This window comes from Sus scrofa, chromosome 3 (assembly GCF_000003025.6).
Source record: "Sus scrofa isolate TJ Tabasco breed Duroc chromosome 3, Sscrofa11.1, whole genome shotgun sequence".
NCBI classification, from domain to species: domain Eukaryota; kingdom Metazoa; phylum Chordata; class Mammalia; order Artiodactyla; family Suidae; genus Sus; species Sus scrofa.
The window spans coordinates 18,829,541-18,853,269 of record NC_010445.4 but is presented as its reverse complement, the minus strand read 5'-3'; the positions used below and the strand labels follow the sequence as shown (position 1 = coordinate 18,853,269).

Genomic DNA, 23,729 nt, shown 5'->3' with positions numbered 1-23,729 from the left:
GAGGACAAAAAGGAAGGGGCAACTCCAGGAGAGAGCCGGTAACAAAGCTGGCTCTGACCTGCCTGACCACACCCCAGGCCACAGCAAGCAGAGCTTTGGGGCAGAAATGCCCAGGGGGATTCTCAGCCTGCAGGCAGCCCTGCCAAGGCCACTGAGGGGGTCTAAGGAGGGTGAGAGCACCCACACCACTGGCCGGAGGAGCTCAGAGAACACACAGCACCAAGAAGCGGTTCTCGTCGTGTGTGGTCACGTGAGAGGGAAGAGTGCCTGTCTCCTCTCGCAGGGAACCCAAGTGCCACCATCACACCCCTTCTGAAGGTCAGAGGTGTTCAGGGCTACTGCTAGGCAACCGGAGCCCAGGCTACACTCAAACCTGTTGTTCCACCTGTTGGCACACCATCCGAGCCTTAAGGTCCTGTGGGAATGGAACCCGTCAGAAAAACAGACCCTGGAACTAGACAGGGTGGTAGTTCAGGCTTCAGAAAGAGAGAGGCCAGCTCATCTTTCGAAGAGCAATGGGGACAGGTTTTGAATCCACATCAGGACCCCTCAAGTCTCCCAGTACACACCCACCCTCTCCTGCTCCATCTCGACGACTACTGTTCCATGTATTTCACGGTACTTATTAGCCAGAATTAGGTCCCCTTCGGTACAACCTAGGAACTAAGTTCTTCAACATTTTAAGCGTGAAGGAAACCTTTCTGGGTTTCTCTTTTAAAAACCAAACCAAAACACCACCCGAAATCAGGTTCCCCTAGCAGGTGGTCATGAGACAGCTTAGAAGTCACGGTGATGCAGCCCGCCCGTCCTCCCCTTGGCCGCCCACATCCACACAGACACCTGATGCTCGGCCTGCCCCAGCACTGCCCCTGCAGCCTCTTCCTGGAGGCCTCGAGCGAACACAGAGAGCCCGCTGCCTCCGGAGGGAGTCCTCTGTCTTTGAGGGGGCCGGTCAAAAACACAGGGAAAATCTGCCTCCTTGGAGTCCCTCCTCATTACCCCTGGCCCCAGCCTTTGAGGGAGAAGAAAACACAAGCCAGAGCCTGCTGACACATGACCGTCTTGGGGGGATGGAGAGAGGGCTCACGTTCTTACACATCTCCTCTTGGCTGAAATACACCCCGGGCCTCATCCATTTCCCCTGTCACCCTCCCTCTGAGAATCCTTGCCATCCTGATCACCTGCCCTAATTTGTCTGACCAAAAGCTGTGCCTAGAATGAAAAACAGCTTGGAACTGCTATGCGTGTTTTAAACTACTGGTTTGAACCATAAGAAATTGCTGATATTTGACCATTTCTGACCTACCCAAAGTGCAATTTCATATAATTCAATTTAATACTAAGTGCCATCGGAAGTGCATATTAATCAACGTTGCAGCGGGTTCCTTCCCACTCCGTCTCCAAGGCAGACAAACCCACAGGCAGTAAGTACCCCAAATCGGTCTCCAGGCCCTGCCCCCCGCCGAGAAACCTCATACTACCACCACCTCGGAATCAGGAGAGGTACCACCTCAACTTGAGGAGGCAGGCCAGAGTTCCCGCCGTGAAAAGCTCTTCAGATCTACCCACATTTTCTTCTACTTGGTTAAGGTTTAGTTCCCTCCCGGTTCCCATCAGTAGCACAGAACGTTTGCCAAAAAATGAGAATACTGCTACACATAGGTTTTAGAGACAAAATATCAGGGCCACACTAAAGCCCTAACCTCCATAAACCAAGTCACCCTGCACCTTAGGGGCACCCTCAGCCACATCCAAAGAACAGATCACCAGCAAATCTCTGCCCTGGAAAGAAACATCTTAACTTTAAATATAGTTCAGTCTTTTCTTTCTTTTTTTGGGGGGGCGGGGGTGGTGGTGGTGGTGAGGGGTGGAGACTGGGTGGGGGCTGGGAGGCAAAGGTATAAAAATGAGCATTTAGGAGTTCCCGTTGTAACTCAGCAGTAACAAACCAGACTAGTATCCATGAGGACATGGGTTTGATCCCTGGCCTCGCTCAGTGGGTTTAGGATCCGGTGTTTCCGTGAGCTGCGGTGGAGGTCGCAGACTGGCTCGGATCTCACGTTGCTGTGGCTGTGGTGTAGGCCAGCAGCTGTAGCTCTGATTTGACCCCTGGCCTGGGAACCTTCATATGCCTCGGGTGCAGCCCTAAAAAGACAAAAAAATAAAATAAAATAAAAAGGAGCATTTAAGGTATTCCACCCTGAGAGAACAAACACATCATAGATGAACCTAGGCAGAACAAAGACTCTTAAGTCCAAAAATCTATACATTGCCGATGAAGCAATCTCTTAAGCAGGGAAGTTTGCACAGCTAAACAGAAAAGTTAAGAGGGCTGCTAAGACCGGGACTACTGCCCCAAAGAGGGAAGACCCCAGCGAGGAGCAGCCAAAGCCAGACCCCTGCCCTGACAAGATGGATACCTGAGGGTCACGTAAGGACACAAAGGCTGCACCAGGGGCACAACCACCAATGAGAGGATTTCTCAGGTCACCAGTGGTGAGAAAGGCAGACGGCGAGAGCAAAGGATGACTCGAGGCGGTGAGAGAGGCACAGCGACGGATGAGCGAGGGCATGTGCTGCCTTGGCTTTTACTGAGGCGGTGGGAACAGGAAGACGAGCAGGGGGAAAGAGCAGGACTCCCCTCGCACAAGCTCCAGAGGAGACCCAAGAACTCGGGCCAGCGTGAAGGTAAAGGCAAAGGGAAGGACTGGGCCATACCTGGGCCATACCTAACCCATCGGGGAAAAAAGAACGTGGTTTCTGGTAAGAGGCAGTGAGGCTGACGAATATAGCATGGAGGTTACGTGAGGGGTAAATGGCCATGGGAACCAAGGAACAAAACCTACTCAGAGTTTCCATTTTTTAATAGCCTTTGCGTTGGAAAATTGGCTTTTGCTTCGTCAGGGATAAGAGCGCCTTTTAAAACAGGAAATAAATCTCTCTCGGGCCCGAGAGGTCTTGCCACTGGAGTATATGCGCTGAGGACCAGTGCTGGGGCCGAGGTTTAGAAACCATCCGGAAGAGCAAACTGCGCTGTGAAACTGCCCGTCAGTGGGCTTCAACGAGAGTGGGTATCTGACGTCTCATTTAGGGAAAACTCAATCAGATTATACTTCTCAGATGAGAAGCTCTAAGTTATCAATTATTTCTCAGAAAAAGGACTTAAGAATCACTGCAGATTTTCATTTGAAGATAGACTCGGTGCAATGTAAAAAAGTCAGCTACTAACACTAAAAAAAGTTTAGGGGTCAATTTTGGGGGAAAGGAGTACATGCTTGATTTTTTTTTTTTTTTTTTTTTTTAAGATCAAGAACAATGTCTCTAGGGTCTTGAGTGTATTCTAACTTGAATGGTGACCCTGAGGGAGACCACCACAGTATGACTCTCCTCAAGAATGGATTCTAGAAACATCTACGGCATATGTACCCAGTCAAATGACCTCCATTAATGTTGACAGCATATTTTAAAGGTGCATTTGTTTTGAAAAGTGGTCTTTTGAAAGTTCTGTATACGCCGTTCTTACCCTCTCTACACAACCAGGGCCCGTGGCTGGGGCATGCCAAGTCCCACCAACCCCCTGGGGCCCACTAGATTATTTGGAAGCTAACATAGTCATGGAAATAAGCCATCACAGGCCAAGAAGGGCAGCCTCAGAAGGAGCCTCCTGGGGAGGCTCTGCCACAAATAACACGCTCAGTCAGGCAATGGGCTGTACCCTGGGCAGCTCTGTGCCAGGCTGCAACAACAGTTACACAACAGAGGAGCGGCAGGCCAGGGCCACCGCTCCTGTACGGAAAACTGTGTGTGAGGAAGAGCAGTATGAAATGACTGTGTGGGGGGGGGGGGGGGCACAGGTGTGTTGGCAAGCACGACGTTAAGTTTCTGGTGTTTTCAGCTAGCAGAATGAATGTCAGATTTTGACTCATTCAACCGGTTATCATCCCCTATTATACCGTCATGGGCGGGCCTAGCACCAACAAGCCATGTGACCTTGGGTAAACTAACATCTCTCAACATCAAGTTCCTCTTCTGTTAAACAGGGTAACATTATTAGTTCTTACACCTCACAGGACACTTGAGGGAATTAAATAAGCTAACATAAGCAAAGGATACAGTGCTTGGCATGTTTATTATTTATTATTAACAAAATAACCAAAAAATGCTAACCCTGAATCCCAAGCTGGGGAGACCAAAGCGTTTCCAACTGGCTACCGTCAGAGCCTCCCTCAGGCCGTTTACAAGGAGAGCTAACAAGCCCTGGGATCGGTCCCACCAGCTCGCCTGCTGCGGAGCTGCTCCTGCATCCTGACTCAAAGCCAGAGAAGAAAGAACACACTGCAGGAAAGTCAAGGCCATGTTTCTAGCGTACTAGCTGGTTAAAAGGACAGAGAGAAATATTCCGATTGTTAGGGTTTTAAAAAGTCCTACCTCTTCGTTCCAAATGAGTTCCTTTTCTCTCACTGAAATACCTCTTTGGAATATACTGTCACGGCCTCCCCCACAGCTCCTTTTTAATCATAATTTTTTTTTTTTAATTTTCCCTGTTTAGAAATGGAGAGAGATGGAGCAGCAGGGAGGAGGCAGTGGAGAAAGCATGTTCTGACAACAAAGAAGGCAGCAGTTAAATATTACTCCAATTTTTTTCTGAATTGGTTAAATGAGAAAAATAAAAGCCAGTTTACCTGACCCTGAAGTCACTATAAACTGCTGTAACCCCAGATAAACTTCTAAATTGTCCTGAAGAACTGGGAACTGAAACAAAAACAAAAACAAAGATTAAAAAAATAATAATAATAAATGTGAATTTTAATAGCATTTCAACATTAAAAGAAGTACCTCTGGGGGCAGGGGCAGGATAAAAAACTTTCCTCTGGGGACCTTTACATGCAGCTAAGAAGAGGTGGCTCCCTTCAGTGTCTCCCAACCCTGACAATTTCTACAACTGAAACCACCAGTTAATACTTGGAGTAAGTGAGAAAATATCAGTTCGACACTTCTTCTAACCAAAGCCCTGGATGCCGAGCATGATTATTACGATGCTCATGTTCCTAAAAGAGGACACCAAGCCCTCAAATCATCTACGCCTTCTAGAGCTCTGAGACAGAGCCTACCTCCCCTTCGAGCCCAAGGAAAACCCTGCCCTTGAAAGAAATAGCAGCTATGCCCTGTTAAAGTATATGGATCTGCTAAGTGAAAAGACAGTCAAATTATTTGGAAGTCAATTTGCCTTACTCCATTCGCAGACAGGACCGCTATAACCAGTTGTATCTTTTCTTTCGAAAGCTGCTAACTCACCATTAAAATAAAATTAAGACTTTAATACCACAGGTCCCTGAGAAAGACAGATGCAAAATAAAATGACTCTCTCCGTAAGAAGAACACACGATACAGCTGGGCTGGGCAATGCAAATCTATCCCGATAGATTACCTTGCCTTTGGAGGAGAGATGGACTTCATGAAATTGCCTCACATAACAAGCACCACTTGTGAATGAAATCAGCCTCTGTGACAAGATTCCAGCACATAAACAAGGAGAGTGCCCGGCAATTTGCCAAGAGTGAGATTTACAGAGGTTAGCTTTGCAGCAATGTAATTTTTATAAATTAATCTAGTTGGCTTGGCCTCCTCTGAACTGATGAAAGCATGAAGGCATTGGTCAAATTCATATTATACCCAAGAGCTTAGGAAAAAAAACAGGGCTTCCAAAAGTTGATTTTAAATATTTGGGGAAACTGTTACCATTTTAAAATTTGAGGGTGGGTTATGGTAATTTATTTTTCTCTGTTTAAGATGTATACATTTTATATATTTAATAGTGGTGAGCCAAAAAAGCCTTACTACTCATGCTATATATACGCAGGGAAATAATTAGACGCTCTGTCCCCTCCAAACGGTGAGTTACCAGTGTTGAGAAGGCGTGTGTGGGAAGGAGCTCCATCACTTTGGCCACTACCTCCAAGCTCTGGCGTAAGTACCGCTGCCACTCTGTCTGCTGCTGCGGGGGGAACACAGAAGGATCAGCTCTCCTAGGCGGGCAGAGTCTTGTCATCGTCCCTGACAATCTGTCCTCAACCTCAAGTCCACTCCCAGACATAAAAATGTGAAGAAACAGCAAACGACAGAACCAGGTTACTTGGTACTTTAAAAAGACCAAGGTTAAAAAAAAAAAAAAAAAAAAAACTAATCCAATGAATTAATTTCTTAGGGAAGCTATTTCCTCAAAAAGCAAATGATCCACATAGCATGACCTACTTTTCTCCCCACTGTCACAGAAGTAATAGATTTTAAAAAGCCCCTTGTGAAATGCTCATTCCCAGCTACTGAAATCGGTCATTCAGCACCTTCTGAGACAGCCCATGACTAAGTTTGTGTAAGTTTAAGGGTCCACACCAGGGCCACGCGAAGTATGGTCTATAGATGGGGCAGCATCAGTACCTCCCGGGGGGCTGGTCAGAAACGCAAATACTGTGCCCCGGCCCCAGAGCTCCTGAATGAAAATCTGGTTTAACAAGCTGGCCCAGTGATTCTTATCCATGCTCAAAAGTGAGACGCACTGGCCTACAGCAGTGAAAAGGATGTGAAGCTGAAGTTTACCAAGCACCTACTATTCATCAGGCACATAGCCAGTACGTCCACGCCTGCTGCCCTCACATAACTGTCAACACAGGGCAGTCAGATAGATCCCTCCCCTCCTGTGAGATGGGGAACTCAAAGCTCAGAGAAATCCAGTGACTCAAGGTTGCAGAGAGTCAAAGCCAGGCCATCGGGTTCCAAGCACAAGCTATTTCTAACTCAAAGATGGCTGCCCTCGAGGTCTTGACCACACCACAGGCAGTGATTTTGAGAGTCATACCACCAACTCGGCAATTTTAAAATGTACGGTGGTTAAGAAAAAAAAAAGAACGCCGAAGTTGTGTCCTTGAAGATATTTTCCTTACCAGTGTTGGGCACATCAACATCGATAAATTCAAGACTGATTTTTAAAAGACACCAGTTTACAAAATACAGTCAATAAAGACTTCCTTTCATGCTAGCTTTACCATTTAAATCTCTCTTTTCCCACCAGCATCCAGCAAGCTTTGGTTTGCTGCCCAGAGTGTGGGTGCAAGGCAGGGAAAGAGGAGGGCTGCAGCGTTCTTACTAAACCACTTTTCACAGTACGTATGGTTTCTCTCTTACATCTGCAGTCCATATAGATAAATGCCTATAAAACATCTCTCTGCGGGTAACGAACCCAGAGAGACCAGCAGAATGTAAGTTTCAAAGGCATAACTCAAACCGTAAGACTCCTTTGGCTTAAAAAGAGTCTCCAGAGCAAAGGGCTATGGGTTCCAAGTCTTCGTTCTGGCTCCTATCACAGCCCGGCAGTGATGAAGGTCAGGCAGGGTGTGCCGCTTACATCGTCATCCAGAGTCTCGTCATCCAACTCCTCCAACTGGGCCTGGTTGTATCTGAACTGGATTCGATTCAACACCTCCGTGAGCAAGAGGACTAGGGCGTCTTCGTACCTATGTGGCAGGGAAAAATTCAACATCAGGTGAAAGCAGGCTTTTAGCCCAGGGTTTCAAAAAGGCCTCCGCACTCTGAGGGGAATGGTGTCTGTGCTGGATTACCATACAGAAGAAACACATACACCAAACTTCGTTTATGGGTTGGCAAGTGTTATGTGGGAGTGGAACAGGAGCAAGGGATGTTGCTTTATTTAACTATGTTCCAGGCATCTTCCTGATGGACTGATCCTTCTATCGTCATATAATGTCCTTCTTTGTCTCTGGCAGCAATTTTTATCTTAAGCCTATTTTGTCTGATATTTATTTTATTTTATTCTTCCTGTCTTTTTAAGGCCATACTTGAGGCATAGGGAGGTTCCCAGGCGAGGGGTCCAATCGGAGCTGTAGCCGACGGCCACAGCCACAGCCACAGCCACAGATCTGCACTGCACCTAACCACAGCTCACAGCAACGCCGGATCCTTAATCCACTTATCGAGGCCAGGGATCGAACCTATGTCCTCATGGATAATAGATTCATTTCTGCTGAGCCACGACAGGAACTCCCTTGTCTGATATTTAGTATAGCTAACCTTGGCTCTCTTTTGGTTATTGTTTGTATGGAATATCTTTCTCTATCCTTTTACCTTAAACCTATCTGCTTCTTTAAAATTCAAGTCTCTTGGAGTTCCTGCCATGGCTCAACAGTTAGTGAATCTGACTAGCACCCATGAGGACGCAGGTTCCAACCCTGGCCTCACTCAGTGGGTTTAGGATCCAGCGTTGCTGTGAGCTGTGGTGTAGGTCACAGAGGCAGCTTGGATCTGGTGTTGCTGTGGCTGTGGTGTAGGCCGGCAGCTTTAGCTCCGATTCAACCCCTAGCCTGGGAATCTCCACATGCCACAGATGCGGCCCTAAAAAAGCAAAAAATATTTTTAAAATTAAAAAAATTAAATTCGAGTCTCTCTTAAACAACATATAGTTAGATCATGGGCTTTTTAAAATCCATTTTACTAATCTCTGTTTTTGTTTTTTTTTTTAATTTTTAAAAACTTTTTTTATGGTTGCACCTGTGCCATATGGGGCCAGGGACTGAGTTCAAGCTGGGGTTGCGACCTACGCCACAGCTGTGGCAATGCCAGATCCTTAACCCATTGCACCAGGCTGGGAATCGAACCCACAATTCCCCAGTGACCCGAGCCACTGCAATTGGATTTTTTTTTTTTTTTTTTTTTTTTTGCGCTTTTTAGGGCCGTACCTTCAGCATATGGATATTCCCAGGCTAGGGGTCAAATTGGAGCTACAGCTGCCGGCCCACACCACAGCCACATCAGATCTGAGCCACGTCTTCGACCTACATCACAGCTCATGACAATGCCAGATCCTTAACCCACTGAGCAAGGCCAAGGATCGAACCTGCAACCCCATGGTTCCTAGTCGGATTCGTTTCTGATGCGCCACGACGGGAACTCCTGCAATCAGATTCTGAACACACTATGCCACAGTGGGAACGCCCCCAATCTCCTTTTAATGGGAGAAGTTAATCCTTTACAATTAATGTAATTACTGATAAGGAAGGACTCCTGCCATTTCACTGTCTTCTATGTCATATCTTTTAATCCTCAATTCTCAGTATAACCACTTCTGTGTTAAATAGATATTTTCTAGTGTACTATTTTCATTCTCTTGCCTTTCCTTTATTTATTTATTTATTTATTTATTTATTTATTTATTTTATGGCTGCATCTGCGGCATGTGGAAGCTCCCAGGCCAGGGATCGAACTCGCACCACAGCAGTGACCCAAGCTGCAGTGGCAACACAGGATCCTTACTGCTACACGGCAAGAGAACTCCTACCATGTATCTTCAAAGTTTTTTTCTCAGTGGTTTTCCCTGAGGATTACAAGTACTGTATATAAACGTCAATTAATTCAATGATTCAATCCTTTTAACAACTGTGAGAGGTAGGTAGTATTACTGGCACTTTTCTGATGAGGAAACCATAGCTAACAGAAGTTAAATAAACTGCCCAAGGTTACGAAGCTGGCTCATTTGAACCCAGGGCTCCCTAACTCAACATCTCATGTTCTCCTCGCTACATGTAAACCACCAGCAGGCTTTGAGCCTGCTCCGCCCACTCCCTCAAACCTAAATTTTAGTCAACTTTTAAGAACATTTAAAATCTCAAAGAGGAGGTGGAAAAACCCTAGGGAAACCCTGACTCTTTGATCTATGTCTAAGAATAATTTCTCAGAGAAAACATTTGGAGCCCCAGGCTTGGATATTTCCCTAGTGAGATAAGAACGTAACTCAGAAGACACCAAAGTTACGTGCAACAACCGTTACCTCAAGGGCCAACAAACCACTGATTTTCAAGAACAAATCATGCAGCCTAAATGCTTGCCTGTCCTGATATGTTTCTAAGAGAAGTTGAGGGCTGCTTCCACTCACAAAGCAAACCAGGCACACTGGTTATTCAGCGCTCAGCGCCAGTCCACTGTCCCCACGCTGTGATGCTGGGACTGAGACTACGCAAAGCCCATTTCTTTTTTTTTTCTTTTTTTTTTTTTTTTTTTAATTTTTTTTTTGTTGTTGTTGTTGTTGCTATTTCTTGGGCCGCTCCCGCGGCATATGGAGGTTCCCAGGCTAGGGGTTGAATCGGAGCTGTAGCCACCGGCCTACACCAGAGCCACAGCAACGCAGGATCCGAGCCGCATCTGCAACCTACACCACAGCTCACGGCAATGCTGGATCGTTAACCCACTGAGCAAGGGCAGGGACCGAACCCGCAACCTCATGGTTCCTAGTCGGATTCGTTAACCACTGCGCCACGACGGGAACTCCCCCGAAAAGCCCATTTCTCCTCTGCCTGCTGGGCTCTGTCAGTGAGGGCACTGGAGAAAAACCGGGAGGCAGAAGGGGGGAGTGGGCAAAGGAACTCCACTCTTCCTGTGGGCTTGTGTCCTGGCTGTGTCACCCAACAACGATCACCTGGCAGTAATAACTGGTTCCAGTTTCCAGCTTGCACACTGCCCGAACCAGTCCCATCAGGCACTCAAAGAGGTGCCAGCAGCAGCCAGGTTACATCCTCTCCTCCTCAAAGGCCCCTCCCCTGGGCTCCTGTGGCAGCTAGGTGGTGCCCTCTCCTCAGAGATCTGAGCTCTGGCTGCACGGGGGCCATCCCTCTGACAGTTTAGATTTTAATGACCTCAACACCCCTTTCCTTTGCACCCTAGCGGGGTGGGGGGGTGGGGGAGTGGAAGTGCTTCCTGTATCGTCTGTGCTGTCTCAGTGTTGGTTTTGCTTTCCACTCCTCTAAAACTTGTTTAATCAATTCCTTACATTGAATTCTTTTTTTTTTTTTTTCTTGTCTTTTTGCCTTTTTCTAGGCGCGCTCCCGCGGCACATGGAGGTTCCCAGGCTAGGGGTCTGATCGGAGCTGTAGCCGCCGGCCTACGCCACAGCAACACCAGATCCGAGTTGCATCTGTGACCTACACCACAGCTCACAGCAACGCCGGATCCTTAACCCACTGAGCAAGGCCAGGGATCGAATCTGCAACCTCATGGTTCCTAGTCGGGTTCGTTAACCACTGCACCACTACGGGAACTCCCCTACACTGAATTCTTAAAATAATTCAGTGAGGTTTCTGTTTTCCTGATGGGACTCTAATAAAACCACCTAATCTTATAGAGGCGAGTACCGGGACGAAAAGATATTCAAAGCTAAAAGGTATCCAGGGCCAAGATCAAATAGAATCCATCCAGTCTAAGAGCTCAACGTCTGTCATGAGACTCTCTAGAGACAGTCTAAAGACTACTTAAAAATCCTCCTGACCTGTCACATTTCAAGGCCTGGTGGGCACAAGAGCTGACTTCATTCAAGACAGAAGCATTGTCCACCCTCAGTGTTTGCAAATGACTGCACAATGGAAACAAAAGATCTATAGATTCAGCATCCACTCTTGACCATAGGTGACTGTGGAGATGGAAGCCCTGCCTAAGGCTGATAGAACAAACAGGTAAATGGATCCAAAACATTAGCTGACATACAAAGAATGAGGAGACACTGAACACATGTCAAGAGAAAGATAATCAACAGGTTGTCGCAGATGACACACACGTGGGAATGACCGAAGATTTTTAAAGCACTGTATGACTAATACTTATAACTAATACTTATACCCAGCCTCCAGGAGGTTCTTCAGATGGAAGGTGTTTTGGACCGAACTGTCCACTCAAAACCGCTGAAGCCCTAACTCTCAGTGTGACTGCATCTGGAGAGAAGGCCTATAAGAGGCAATAAAAGTTGGGTGATGTCATAAAGGTGGGGCCTTAATCCCTCATATGAAGAGGTGGAGTGCGTTGCTCTCTCCCCGCCTCCTCCCTGTGCACGGACAGAAGAGAGGCCGCGGGAGGGCCCAGAGGAGGCAGTGTCCACAAGCCAGGAAGAGAGCCCTCACCAGAAACTGAATCTGCTGGCACCCTGATCCATGCCTTTCAGTCTCCAGAAGTATGAGAAAATTAATTTCTGTAGTGTAAGCCACCCGAGCCAGTGGTATTTTGTTACGGCAGCCCGAGCTGATTAATAATACAAAAGGTAGATGGTATTGAGAAAGAAACCTGAAACTTCGAGAATGAAGGGAAAGCAAGAGAACTGGCAAATGTCTGGGCAAAGACAATAGACTGTTTCTCTAAAGATAAATGAGGGCTCAGGTTCAATCACTGGGCACTCTCAGTGGGTTAAGGATCCGGCATTGCTGTGAGCTGTGGTGTAGGTTGCAGATGAGGCTCGGATCTGGCATTGCTGTGGCTGTGGTGTAGGCCAGCAGCCATAGCTCCGATTAGACCCCTAGCCTGGGAACCTCCATATGCCGTGGGTGCAGCCCTTAAAAAAAAAAAAAAAAAATTGAAAAGAATTAAAATTACAAAAATGTTTGCAGATCACAATAAATCTGAAAACAATAACAAGAAGACATATGGGAAAATCCTCAAATATTTGGGAATTAGTTAATAAAGAAGAAATCTCAAGAGAATTACAAAGTATTTTAGATGAAAAGGAAACTACGACACATTGAAATTTGATAGATAAGGCTAAAGCAGTGCTCAGAGGGAAATTTACAGATTAAATACTTAAAATTACAATGGAAATAAACCTATACACCTGTGTGGCTCAAGCCATAAATGAGATTCCGAAAGCACTCCCAACTTCTTCTGAGAGTTAAAATTATACGTGTGAAGGAGACACATAGCAGGTGCTGAGTAAATCTATGATGAATGAAAGAACAAATGAACAAAAAAATGAATAAACACACAGGCAATAAACAGATAAAATTCCAAGTCAGAGAACTGTAAGGCGCTGAAGCACAATCCTGGATGACTTTCTCAGCTCAATGAAATCTCTGGGAGGCCATTCACTTGGTCTCTCGGGCAGTCAAGAGCATGAATTTCTCTTAGCAGGAGCTAGAAATCTGCCAGAGCCTTCGTATAAACCTAGTTACTACCTTTTATTAGTTGTATCAAAATGCCATGCGTCACAATGGCACTTCCTCTTTATTAAGCGGAAAGACCCAAGCAGAATGAGAGGGCAGCAATTTTTCTCACGCTTAGTCACATTTGTTTACAATCCAATCTCATGTCAACCTGGCAGGTCTGTGGCCAGCCTTTGCCAGTTCTCTCAGGCAAGAGGGTTCACAGGACATGACTCGATAACTTTAGGTTGCTTAACTCACTTCGAGTTTCCTCACCTTCCCGTAAAAATAAGTTTCTGCACAGGTGTCTCCCTTCACACTGACAGGCACAGAGAGAAGGGTGTGCAAGAGAAAGGGGAAGAGAACTAATGCTTACTTACTGAACAGCTACTGTCAGCCAAGGTACTTGAAACACACTGGCTCAGTTAATTTTCTCAACAACTTGTAATGGAGGCACAACCATTCCCCAAGCCAAAGAGGAAAAGAAGACTGAAATTCAGTTCTTCCCACAGCACTGCTTCAAAAATGGCAAACCTGGACAAGGAACCCTATTAGCAATTTTGCCCCGCTCAGTATGTTACAGAACATTTATTCCCTTAACCCTGGGACTGGAGTTCTCTAAGTGCCCAGTAGCTCTGATCAAGAAACTCTTGAACGTCCTTACTGAGCAAGGAATATGCAGAGCTCCAATTTCCAAGCTCCTAGGACCAAAAAGAAATCCACAAACATTTGGGCTTCTCAACTCATAGCCTACAATCCCTACCACTTTGTTGTGATGAATGATGCAAAACCCTTAAACTACAAGGGACAGGAACTGAATGCTGCCTCTGTGACTTAACCACACCTACGTTTCCCATTTAAGACACCAAGAAAACATTCTTGACGACTTCCTGCAAGATCAGTTGCTTCTGAAATTCTGGCTCAAGCCACAAAAGCCCCTTCCAATTTCTTTCAGATATATTTTATCAGCTGAAAAACAGTTGATTGCACTTACAGGCTCTTTGTTGAAATGAATGAATGTGGTAATTATCAGAAGCCAGTCCTCTTTATCAGCTGCATCTATGAAACAGTGCATCTCTAGTATGCTGGGATCTCTAATTTAACCTAGAAAAGTGGTTGCCAAACTTTCAAAACTGTCATGTAAAAATCTTTGGGTACACACTTGTATAAATACAGAGCATAAGAGGTGACAGGAAAACATCAAAGTTCAAAGATTTTCTGTGCACACAGCAACAAACTACCTTACACACCCTTCTTCGTAGTCTCTACCTTAGACCACTGGCGGGGGGGTCTGACTGAGAAGCAGTTCCCCAGATGATGGTTACCATTTAACGGCACAAACCACACACCAGCTTTGAAGGTTCAGGGTTTGTGCGTGTGTGTTTTTTTTTTTTTTAAGGCATAAAAGTATTATACGTGTATTTTTTTTTTAAGTCATGAAAAATTAGAAAGCCTCGTTTAGGATAAAAATCAAATGATCAAAGAGAAAAATCCCGAGTGTTTAAGGCGGTTAGCCAGACCCACTGACAACTATACTAACAGATGACAGATGCCTGGGCAGGCAGATCAAGATCACAGACTGAAGGCCTTTGCTGTCCAGAGACCCTGTCACTTAGTAACATGGTCACCGTCTCAGTCAAATGGCAGCAACATCTTCTATTACTTATTATTACTGTTGTGACCATTTATTGAGGATGTAATACGTGACAGACACTGTAGCAAGTATTTTATACACACAATTTCCTTGAATCCTAGCCATTCTGCTCGTTTTGCAAGAGGAAATGTGATCAGCATACAATCTGACCAAAAGTAACAGTGCTACCATGAAGCAGCAGAAATTTAAACTCTGCACCACTGCCCCTCCTATTGGTGCAATAATCTGCACAAGTGTGTATTTCCTCAATCAAACCATAGTCTCCACACCTAAAGCACATGTGTACTGTGCTTTAAAAAGCATTTTCATATCATTTCCTCAGTTTATTCTTCCAACAAGCCTAAGAAATGTGGGAAAAAAAATCTACCGCTTAAATACAGCAAACTTAGGCACAGTCCCAGAACCAAAGGATGCGACTGCTCGGTATATAAGAAAGAGAACTTGGCGGAAGTGCCTTTTCTTTGAAGAATCTCATTCAAAAGCACAATTACTCAGAACTGGCAAATTCACCAAATTCACTATTGTGTAAGAAGGTTTCTGCTACACAAATAAACTACCCATAACCACATATGATCTGACACCATAACAACTTGGAAGCTATTGTGCAATCACGAAAATAGTTTTGGGAACAAAAGTGCATATGCTTAAACTTGGAATACAAACACTCCATTTAGAATTTTTAAAACTCATAGGACCTCAGCAATGGGAAGGGTTCCAGAGGTTCAGTCCAACTCTTCCCAGACAGGGGTGGTGGGGGTCTCCTCGCCACCTCCATTTAGTAGGTTTCTGGCGGAGGCGTGTTCACTATCACCACCATCAACCACTGATACTATGTACTGAGCATCTGCAACATGCCGAACATTCTAGATAGATTAGATGTCTACACGTAGCTTTAGATAATTAGATGCATAATGACCGCAGTGTACAGGAAGCATCTTTCTGTGCAAAACGAGAAAAATGAGCTTGAGAAACATGTGGGGGAGAAGAACATTTCCCCATTTTCTGTTTTTTAAAATAGCGTAAGAACAAAACTAATTATCTCTGGATTGTGGGATGATGGATCATTTGTCTTCTTTATATTTTTCCACCTTTGCTGGTTTTAAAATGCTTTATTTTCCTTACAAGTATTTACTATTTTATTTAGGAAATTTTCAAGCACATACAAAGGAGTAAGACAATAATGAACTCCAAGTTCCTATCAACTAAGTTCAAGATCGATGATCAACATACGGGCAACCCACTTTCCCCAGGGAATTATTTTAAAGCAAATCTCAGGCGTCGTATCATTTCATCCAATAAATACTTGTATCTCTAAAATAAGGGCCATGGGGGTGGGGGGGGGCACAAAAGCATCATCGTATCTAAAAAATTAACACACATATTACTTCTTTAATCAGAAAAAAAATTATTTTTATTTTTATTTTTTTATTTTTATCTTTTTGCCTCTTCTAGGGCTGCTTCCTCAGCATATGGAGGTTCCCAGGCTAGGGGTCTGATCGGAGCTGCAGCCCTGGCCTACGCCACCACCACAGCAACACGGGATCCGAGCCGCATCTGTGACCTACACCACAGCTCACGGCAACACCGGATCCTTAACCCACTGAGTAAGGCCAGGGATTGAACCTACAACCTCATGGTTCCTAGTCAGATTCACTAACCACTGAGCCACGACGGGAATGCCAAAAAAAAATTTTTTTAAATGAGATATTTAAGGGGAAAAAAGATGAAATGCTCAATGGCATTACTACCTATACAGCTTATGTGATTCAGTTTCACTAGAGGTCTGACTGTATGGTTGCCTCTGACAAAAATGACAAAAATGTCTATTTCTAGTTATTAATGTTTCTGCGGTTTACCTGTTGAGAACTGCTTCCTTGTCTCCCAGACGACTTTTAATTTTACTTGTCAGATAGTCCAAAAAGAGCGTCCAGATATCCAAACAAGAGAAGTAACCTTCATGAGTAGGCTATGGTGCAAAAGAAATCCAGACAATGAAATTACTTAATGCAACTACTCCTCAGAAACACACCCACCAGCTTTTACTTCCACCAGAATGTTACAACCTTAAGCCTAGGTTCCCTCGGGTTCTGCGTAACCACAATTGGTGTCTTTTATTTGGTCTTCACAACTGGGCCCTACAGAACCTAACAAGACAGGGGTGTCCATGGAACACATCATTAAGGAGATACTATGCTGGACAAACCAATTTACAAAATAAACCGAGCAAACTTGTAAAAATCTGAGTCGGTGATGCAGAGAGCTCTTACAGATCATCCCAATTCAAATCTGTTTCAAAGAAATTGAGATCCAGAGACATGTTCAAGGTCAGGGGTAGGAGCATGTCCCTTTACCCACAGCCAAGGCTCTTTCCACTACATGCTATTACAAAACCAAGTTTCAGTAGCTCCAAAGTGACAGGTTTACACATTTAAACATTAGGAAGGAAAGTAACACTTGCAGCCTTCCCACGTAATAGACAGAAAATAAGCCTGTTAAATCTGACCCACAGGCTTGGGCCAGTCTGCAAAGCAGAGGTGTCAAAAAGGCTAATAGCAACCTCTAGGCAGGTGTTGCTAAACACCAAGTGAGGAAAGAAGAGCAAGTCTCTCCAGGGTCCTAGCGCCTGGACCCCTGAACTGATCAACTTTCTCAAGAGAGACAGAGTCTGTTTCATGCAAAACCCAGGCCCCATACTCTCCAGCATCTACGCCTTCTCATACACATTCAGTTTCAACTGTGCCCCGCCGCCATCCTTATACAGACACTCAGATTCTTGCTACCTACAAGAAGTCTTTGGTTTTACTTGCGATTACTTCACTGAACCACACCTTTGGTGGCAGGATTAGATTTAGAAAGAAATAATACCATCGTCTTCTTGGATCCGTTTCCTTCCATTTCTGACCCAAGGAAATCCAGAAGTTTACAAGGGCACCTATGGAATCTGTCCAGTGACAGCGCTGGTGAACAGTGAAGGTTTGAGGCAGAGAAACTATAAACGTAAACGTGGCAAACCTCAACCTCACGATCCCCAGGGGAGCCCTGGTCCTCACTCAGGACCACTAGCAGGGCCATCCTCAGAAGACAAAATGAACCCAAAGAATAAGCAGGAAAAAACGATTCCTAAGGCCCATGGAAATAAGGCCCTCAACGTGCAGCCAAGAGATGTAGTCTTGGCCTATGCTTCCTGTAAGAAGGTCACCCAGTTGCCCTTCCTTGGTTTTAAGTAAATACCTACCAGCCCACTCACCAAAACATATAACCCATCAGATGCATGTGGACGTGTTTTGAGAAAAACCACCACATAAATCCAAGTTTTAAGGCCACATCAAAGTACTCTGCAATTATACACATCTTTCTCATGCCTTTGAATTGAGAATTTACCATGTGGCTCAAGGATGGTTTTTTAAAAAAAAAAAAAAAAAAATGGGAGTTCCCATCGTGGCGCAGTGGTTAACGAATCTGACTAGGAACCATAAGGTTACGGGTTTGGTCCCTGCCCTTGCTCAGTGGGTTAATGATCCGGCGTTGCCGTGAGCTGTGGTATAGGTTGCAGACGCGGCTCGGATCCCGCGTTGCTGTGGCTCTGGCGTAGGCCAGTGGCTACAGCTCCGATTGGACCCCTAGCCTGGGAACCTCCATATGCCATGGGAGCGGCCCAAAGAAATAGCAAAAAAACAAAAAAAAAAACAAAAAAAAAAAAAGAAGAAGGAAAAAAGACTCCCATAGGCCACACTAGTTCAGGCATGTTTTAGGAAGAAGGAGCAAAATGGTAACTGTGAGACCAAAAAGGAACTGGTGATGATAGAGCAAGAGAAGGAGCAGGAAGACAGAAATCATATGCTTATACAGACACCTCAGAGGCAAGCAAGGAAAGTAACAGTGGAGACACACGCCTGGGGAGGACGAGTGGCAAGAGGGACTGACCTGCGCAGGACACGTGGGTGAAAGAAAAAATGCAGACCAAGAATCAGAAGACAGGAAATGGTTAAAGGATGATACTACCACCATCTGTGTCTTATGACTATTGGGGTTTTTTTGCCTTTTTCTAGGGCCGCACTCTCGGCACAGGGAGGTTCCCAGGCTAGGGGTTGAATCGGAGCTGTAGCTGAGGGCCTACACCACAGCCACAGCAACGCAGGCTCCAAGCCGAGTCTGTGACCTACATCACAGCTCGCGGTAACGCCAGATCCTTAACCCACTGAGTAAGGCCAGGGATCGAACCTGCAACCTCATGGTTCCTAGTCAGACAACGGGAACTCCATGAGTATTCTTTAAAAATATGTTGACCAGTCCTAAAATGTCCATGAATCGTAGGAACAAAAGGCAAAGTACATTCACAATGACCTTCTAAACAAGAACAAAAGACCCATTTTCCCACTTTACAGATAATTAAACTAGGATAAAGGAAGAATACACTATATTTGTTTTGTTTTTTGCTTTTTATAGCCACATCCATGGCATATGGAAGTTCCCAGGCTAGGGGTCAAATCAGAGCTGCAGTTGCCGGCCTACATCAATGCCAGATCCTTAACCCATGAGCGGAGCCAGGGATTGAACCTGAATCCTCATGGATACTAGTCAGGTTCATTACGGCTGAGCCACAACAGGAACTCCTAAGGCTACACTGTTAATGAAGAGATGAGTGTTTAAAGCTCCCGCTTGAGAGCAATTTTATTTTTTATTCTTAACTTATCCCAGGGAGTTCCTGTCGTGGGTCAGCGGAAACGAACCTGGCTGGTATCCATGAGGATGTAGGTTCAATCCCTGGCCTCGCTCAGTGGGTTAAGAATCCAGCGTGGCTATGACTGTGGTATAGGCTGGCGGCTACAGCTCCGATTCGACCCCTAGCCTGGGAACCTCCATATGCCACGGGTGCGGCCATAATAAAAAAAAGACCCCCCCCAAAAAAAAAATTTTTTTTCTTATCCCAAAGAACTCTCCTACCAGCTCCTGAGCCTAGAGTGCACCCTGCCATCTTTTTCCTGCCCCACCTCTCCAGCAAAGGGTGGCCTCCTCTCTGGTAAACCCAGAGCACCTTCCAGGTTCCTGCCACTCTGGCCCCTCTAGCCCCTCCAGCTAGAATCAGCTTCTGCTTGCACCTCAAGGCCACTGACACCCACAGTTAGGAGTCTATACCCAGAAAAGCAGTCTTCACACAGGAGGCCAGCTGACAATGACCTGCTGGTGAGGGAGGAAGAGAGAAGCTTGCTGTTTGCTTCATGATCAATCTATTTCTTTTCCCGGTATATGCATATAACACATTATATATATAAAACCACTGCTTTCAGTTCAATAGAAAACTAACCCATAGAATTCTAGTGGAAGAATCATAGAAGAGAACACAGAAAGACCCTAACGACATCCACTGCAGTCCATCTCCTTGGGAAATTTAAAAGACTTGTCCAAGGACAGAGACCTAATAGAAAGAACCAGAACTTCTGGGTCCATGTCCAAAGAAGTAGGCATAAGACATGAGTCCTCCAAAACATGTTTAGCTTTCTTCTATACCACGTATGCTAAGATCCTATTTTATTTTTTTTTATTTATTTATTTTTGTCTTTGTGCCATTTCTTGGGCCGCTCCCGCGGCATATGGAGGTTCCCAGGCTAGAGGTCGAATCGGAGCTGTAGCTGCCAGCCTATGCCATAGCCACAGCAACGCCAGATCCAAGCCCCGTCTGCCACCTGCACCACAGCTTAAGGCAACGCCGGATCGTTAACCCACTGAGCAAGGGCAGGGACCGAACCCGCAACCTCATGGTTCCTAGTCCGGTTCATTAACCACTGCGCCACGACGGGAACTCCTAAGATCCTATTTTAAATAGGGAGCAAAACTGCAGGACACTTTCATTCTGTTTTTCCAAATAAACCCCTTCTTTCTGACCTCAGCATTGGTTCCTTCGCTCTCTTTCATTTCTGCTGCACTTATTCTAAGGGACCTATCAAATCCTCCTTTTTTTTTTTTTTTCCTGGTCCCCTTTAAGATTTCTCTGGATCCATCTCGAAACTCTCCTACCTCTGATGTTTCTCTCCTTCCACCTCACCTCCTTTATCTCATCACTTCTTCTCTCCCTTCTTTGGCCTGATGAGCTCAGAGTGTTTCCTTCTTGCTCCACACTCACTGGCCCTTCTATCAGGGGTCTTGTCACTTTAACCTTTAACCCTCCTCCTCCACCCAGGCCTTTCCAAATCCCCTAGTACACACACACACACACACACACACTCCTTCCTAGCCTCCATCCTTGCCTCTCCTCTAACCTTGTTGTATCAGTGATATTTAAACAACCAAAAAAGAAAACCTATAACATCAGATGTCCTCACTGATGCAGCAGCTTCATCTCCAATATATACCAACAGAAAGAGATACACATGACACCAAAAGGCAGGTCCAAGAAAGTTCACTGTAACAGGATTCATGATCACCAAAAACTAAAAGTAGCCCAGATCAGCATGGCGTGGATTTTCTGACTTTCTATAAAACAATGACAACTACTGCCACTCACAACACAGGTGCATCTTGTAAAGGTAATGCTGAGTGAAAAAAGCCACACACAACAAATATACATTGTATGCTTCCATTTGGAGAAGTTCTAAAAGAGGCACAACTAAGCTGGGATGCTGAAGTCAGGTTACTCCTGAAGAAGAGGAAGGGGAAGTGATATGGAAGGGACACGAGGGGGTTTCTGGGGGTGCTGGTCATGTTCTATTTCTTGACTTAGGTCGTGGTAACACAGTTGGTTCATCTGGGGAAACTCATGAAGCTGTACATGTATGATTTATGTGCTTTTCCATATGTGTGTGATACATCAACATAAAGCTTATTTTAAAAAGACACGCAAATGGACACAAAAGTGATAGGACATGACAGAAATGTCCAAAACTGGACTGTGATGATGGCTGCACAAGTTTATAAATCTACCAAACATCACTGAATTGTACAATTAAACAGGTGAATGTCATAGTATGTAAACAATTGTACAATTAAACAAGTGAATGTCATAGTATGTAAACAATCATAGTATGTAAACTGTATCTCAATAAAGCTGCTAAAATATATGGAGAAATAAAAAATACCGGGTTACCAGAACGTAAATTCAGAGAAGGAAAGTACTTTGCTTATGAGGGTTCTATGTCTAGTTCCTGAAATACAACAGGAGCTCAAAAAACATCTGCTGAGGAGTTCCCGTCGTGGCGCAGTGGTTAACGAATCTGACTGGGAACCATGGGGTTGCAGGTTCGATCCCCGGCCTTGCTCAGTGGGTTAAGGATCCAGCATTGCCGTGGGCTGTGGTATAGGTTGCAGATGCGGCTCAGATCTGGCGTTGCTGTGGCTCTGGCGCAGGCCGGCAGCTAGAGCTCCAATTCGACCCCTAGCGTGGGAATCTCCACATGCCGTGGGAGCGGTCCTAGCAAAAGGCAAAAAGACAAAAATCTGCTGAATGGGGGAGACAACTGGACCCACCAAGGCTTAACTCCTGAGAGCGTCACTATTTATAATCTCCTCGTGGGACATCGTAGTGACAGTTACAGATCGGAACTATAGACTTGAATATCAGACATTTTCTATATTTGGCTTCTCCAACATACTAGCGGCTAAGAGCACAGATTCTATGGGTTCAAATCCTGGCTCCACTGCTTACACTAACTGTACGATGCTCAGCAAGTTATTCTTTGTGCCTCAGTTTGTGGAATGGAGATGATAATAATACCCACCTCATAGGGCTGTTATAAAAGAGCAATGTGTTCCTCTTCACACAGTAAGCACTAGTATGATAAATTATGATAAGCACTATTATGACAAATTATGATAAGCACTATTATGATAAATTTTTTTTGGAGGGGGTGGGCATGCCCACAGCATGTGGAAGTTCCCCAGCCAGGGATCAAACCCAGGCCATAGCAGTGACCATGCCAGATCCTTAACCGCTACACCACAAGAGAACTCCGAAAGGTTTGAGAAAGTGCACAAAGACGTTCTTTCTCCCGAAAATAACAAAGCAGACTTTGGGGGGTGGGAAGGGACAGGCAGCTCTGGTGCTTTACCTGATGAAATGTGTACTTGAACAGAAGTGTCAAAAACTCCACCACGGGGAACTGGGAGTAGGACTCAATTCTTCTTAGGTGAACACTCACAAAGAGCCGCAGAAAGTCAGTAAACTTCTCGATGTAGCTAAATAAGACAAGAAGACAAAAGGCACCAGTCAGAAACTCGGCCACCTCCGGAGAAGAGAACTCAAATTCAATCCAAATTTCTTTCAGTACACAACTGTACAGATTTATAACATATTGTCAGTTAAAAATATAAAGGCCTACAACAATTACCTACAGGTCAGGCAACCCTTCATTCCATTACCACCTGAAACATAGCAGAAAAGCAACTTTAATCCTCAGGCACTATCTAGAAAGGCATCTTATAAGCTAGTGCTCTCATATTTTCTAACTCAGTGTTATGCCCCCATTAAAGTGAAAGGAAATGACACTAAAAAGTCAATGGGCAGGTCATCTGTCATTTCAACGCGGCACGTCTAGAAGGCTGGTTTTCTTTGCTCGGAGGCCGAAATATTAAAACGAATGCACTAAAAACCCCAAAACAAAACAAGGCTATACAAAAGGCAGGGTATCCAGGTAAGGCATAGTCAGGCTTGCTAAGATATTCATATATTGCGAAGATATTCAATATAATTCTCGTTTCATCCCCACCCTCTGGCTCCTGATGCTAATTAAACGTAGCGCATCCCAATCCACTCTAAAACTGAGGTCAAAGGTAAGGGAGGAGGGCTGTTTGTCAGAGCTGGACAAGACCCGGGGACAGTTTAGTGCTGCTTCATTTTACAGACGAGGCCCAGAGAGATAAAGTGACTGGGCCAAGGTCACTCAGCCAGCTCATGGGACTCCCAATCCAGTGCTCTTTCTTTTCACATCCCAGTGAATCCCCAATTCATTTGTACTCAAAAATCATTTCACAGAAGAGGGTGGGTCACAGCTGCAAGGATAAAAGACCTTTGTTATTAAATTCACAGCACATCATCACTCTCACATGTCAGAAACTGTCATTTCAAGCCCCTAAATACCAAAAGGTGATTAGAAAATGAGATGGCTGTACCTCCATAAATCGTG

The 23,729-nt window shown here is 45.1% G+C and overlaps 1 protein-coding gene across 1 annotated transcript in view; it reads right to left on the bottom strand.

Moving 5' to 3' along the window:
• Positions 1–23,729, bottom strand: part of XPO6 (exportin 6) — a 108,593-nt gene that overhangs the window by 27,381 nt on the left and 57,483 nt on the right. Inside the window, exons 8-12 of the mRNA XM_003124525.6 lie at positions 22,656–22,782; positions 16,470–16,579; positions 7,400–7,508; positions 5,903–5,995; positions 4,683–4,752 (exon numbers count right to left, since the gene is read on the bottom strand). Coding sequence (XP_003124573.3) covers positions 4,683–4,752; positions 5,903–5,995; positions 7,400–7,508; positions 16,470–16,579; positions 22,656–22,782 — 509 coding nt within the window. The remainder of the gene's footprint in view (positions 1–4,682; positions 4,753–5,902; positions 5,996–7,399; positions 7,509–16,469; positions 16,580–22,655; positions 22,783–23,729) is intronic.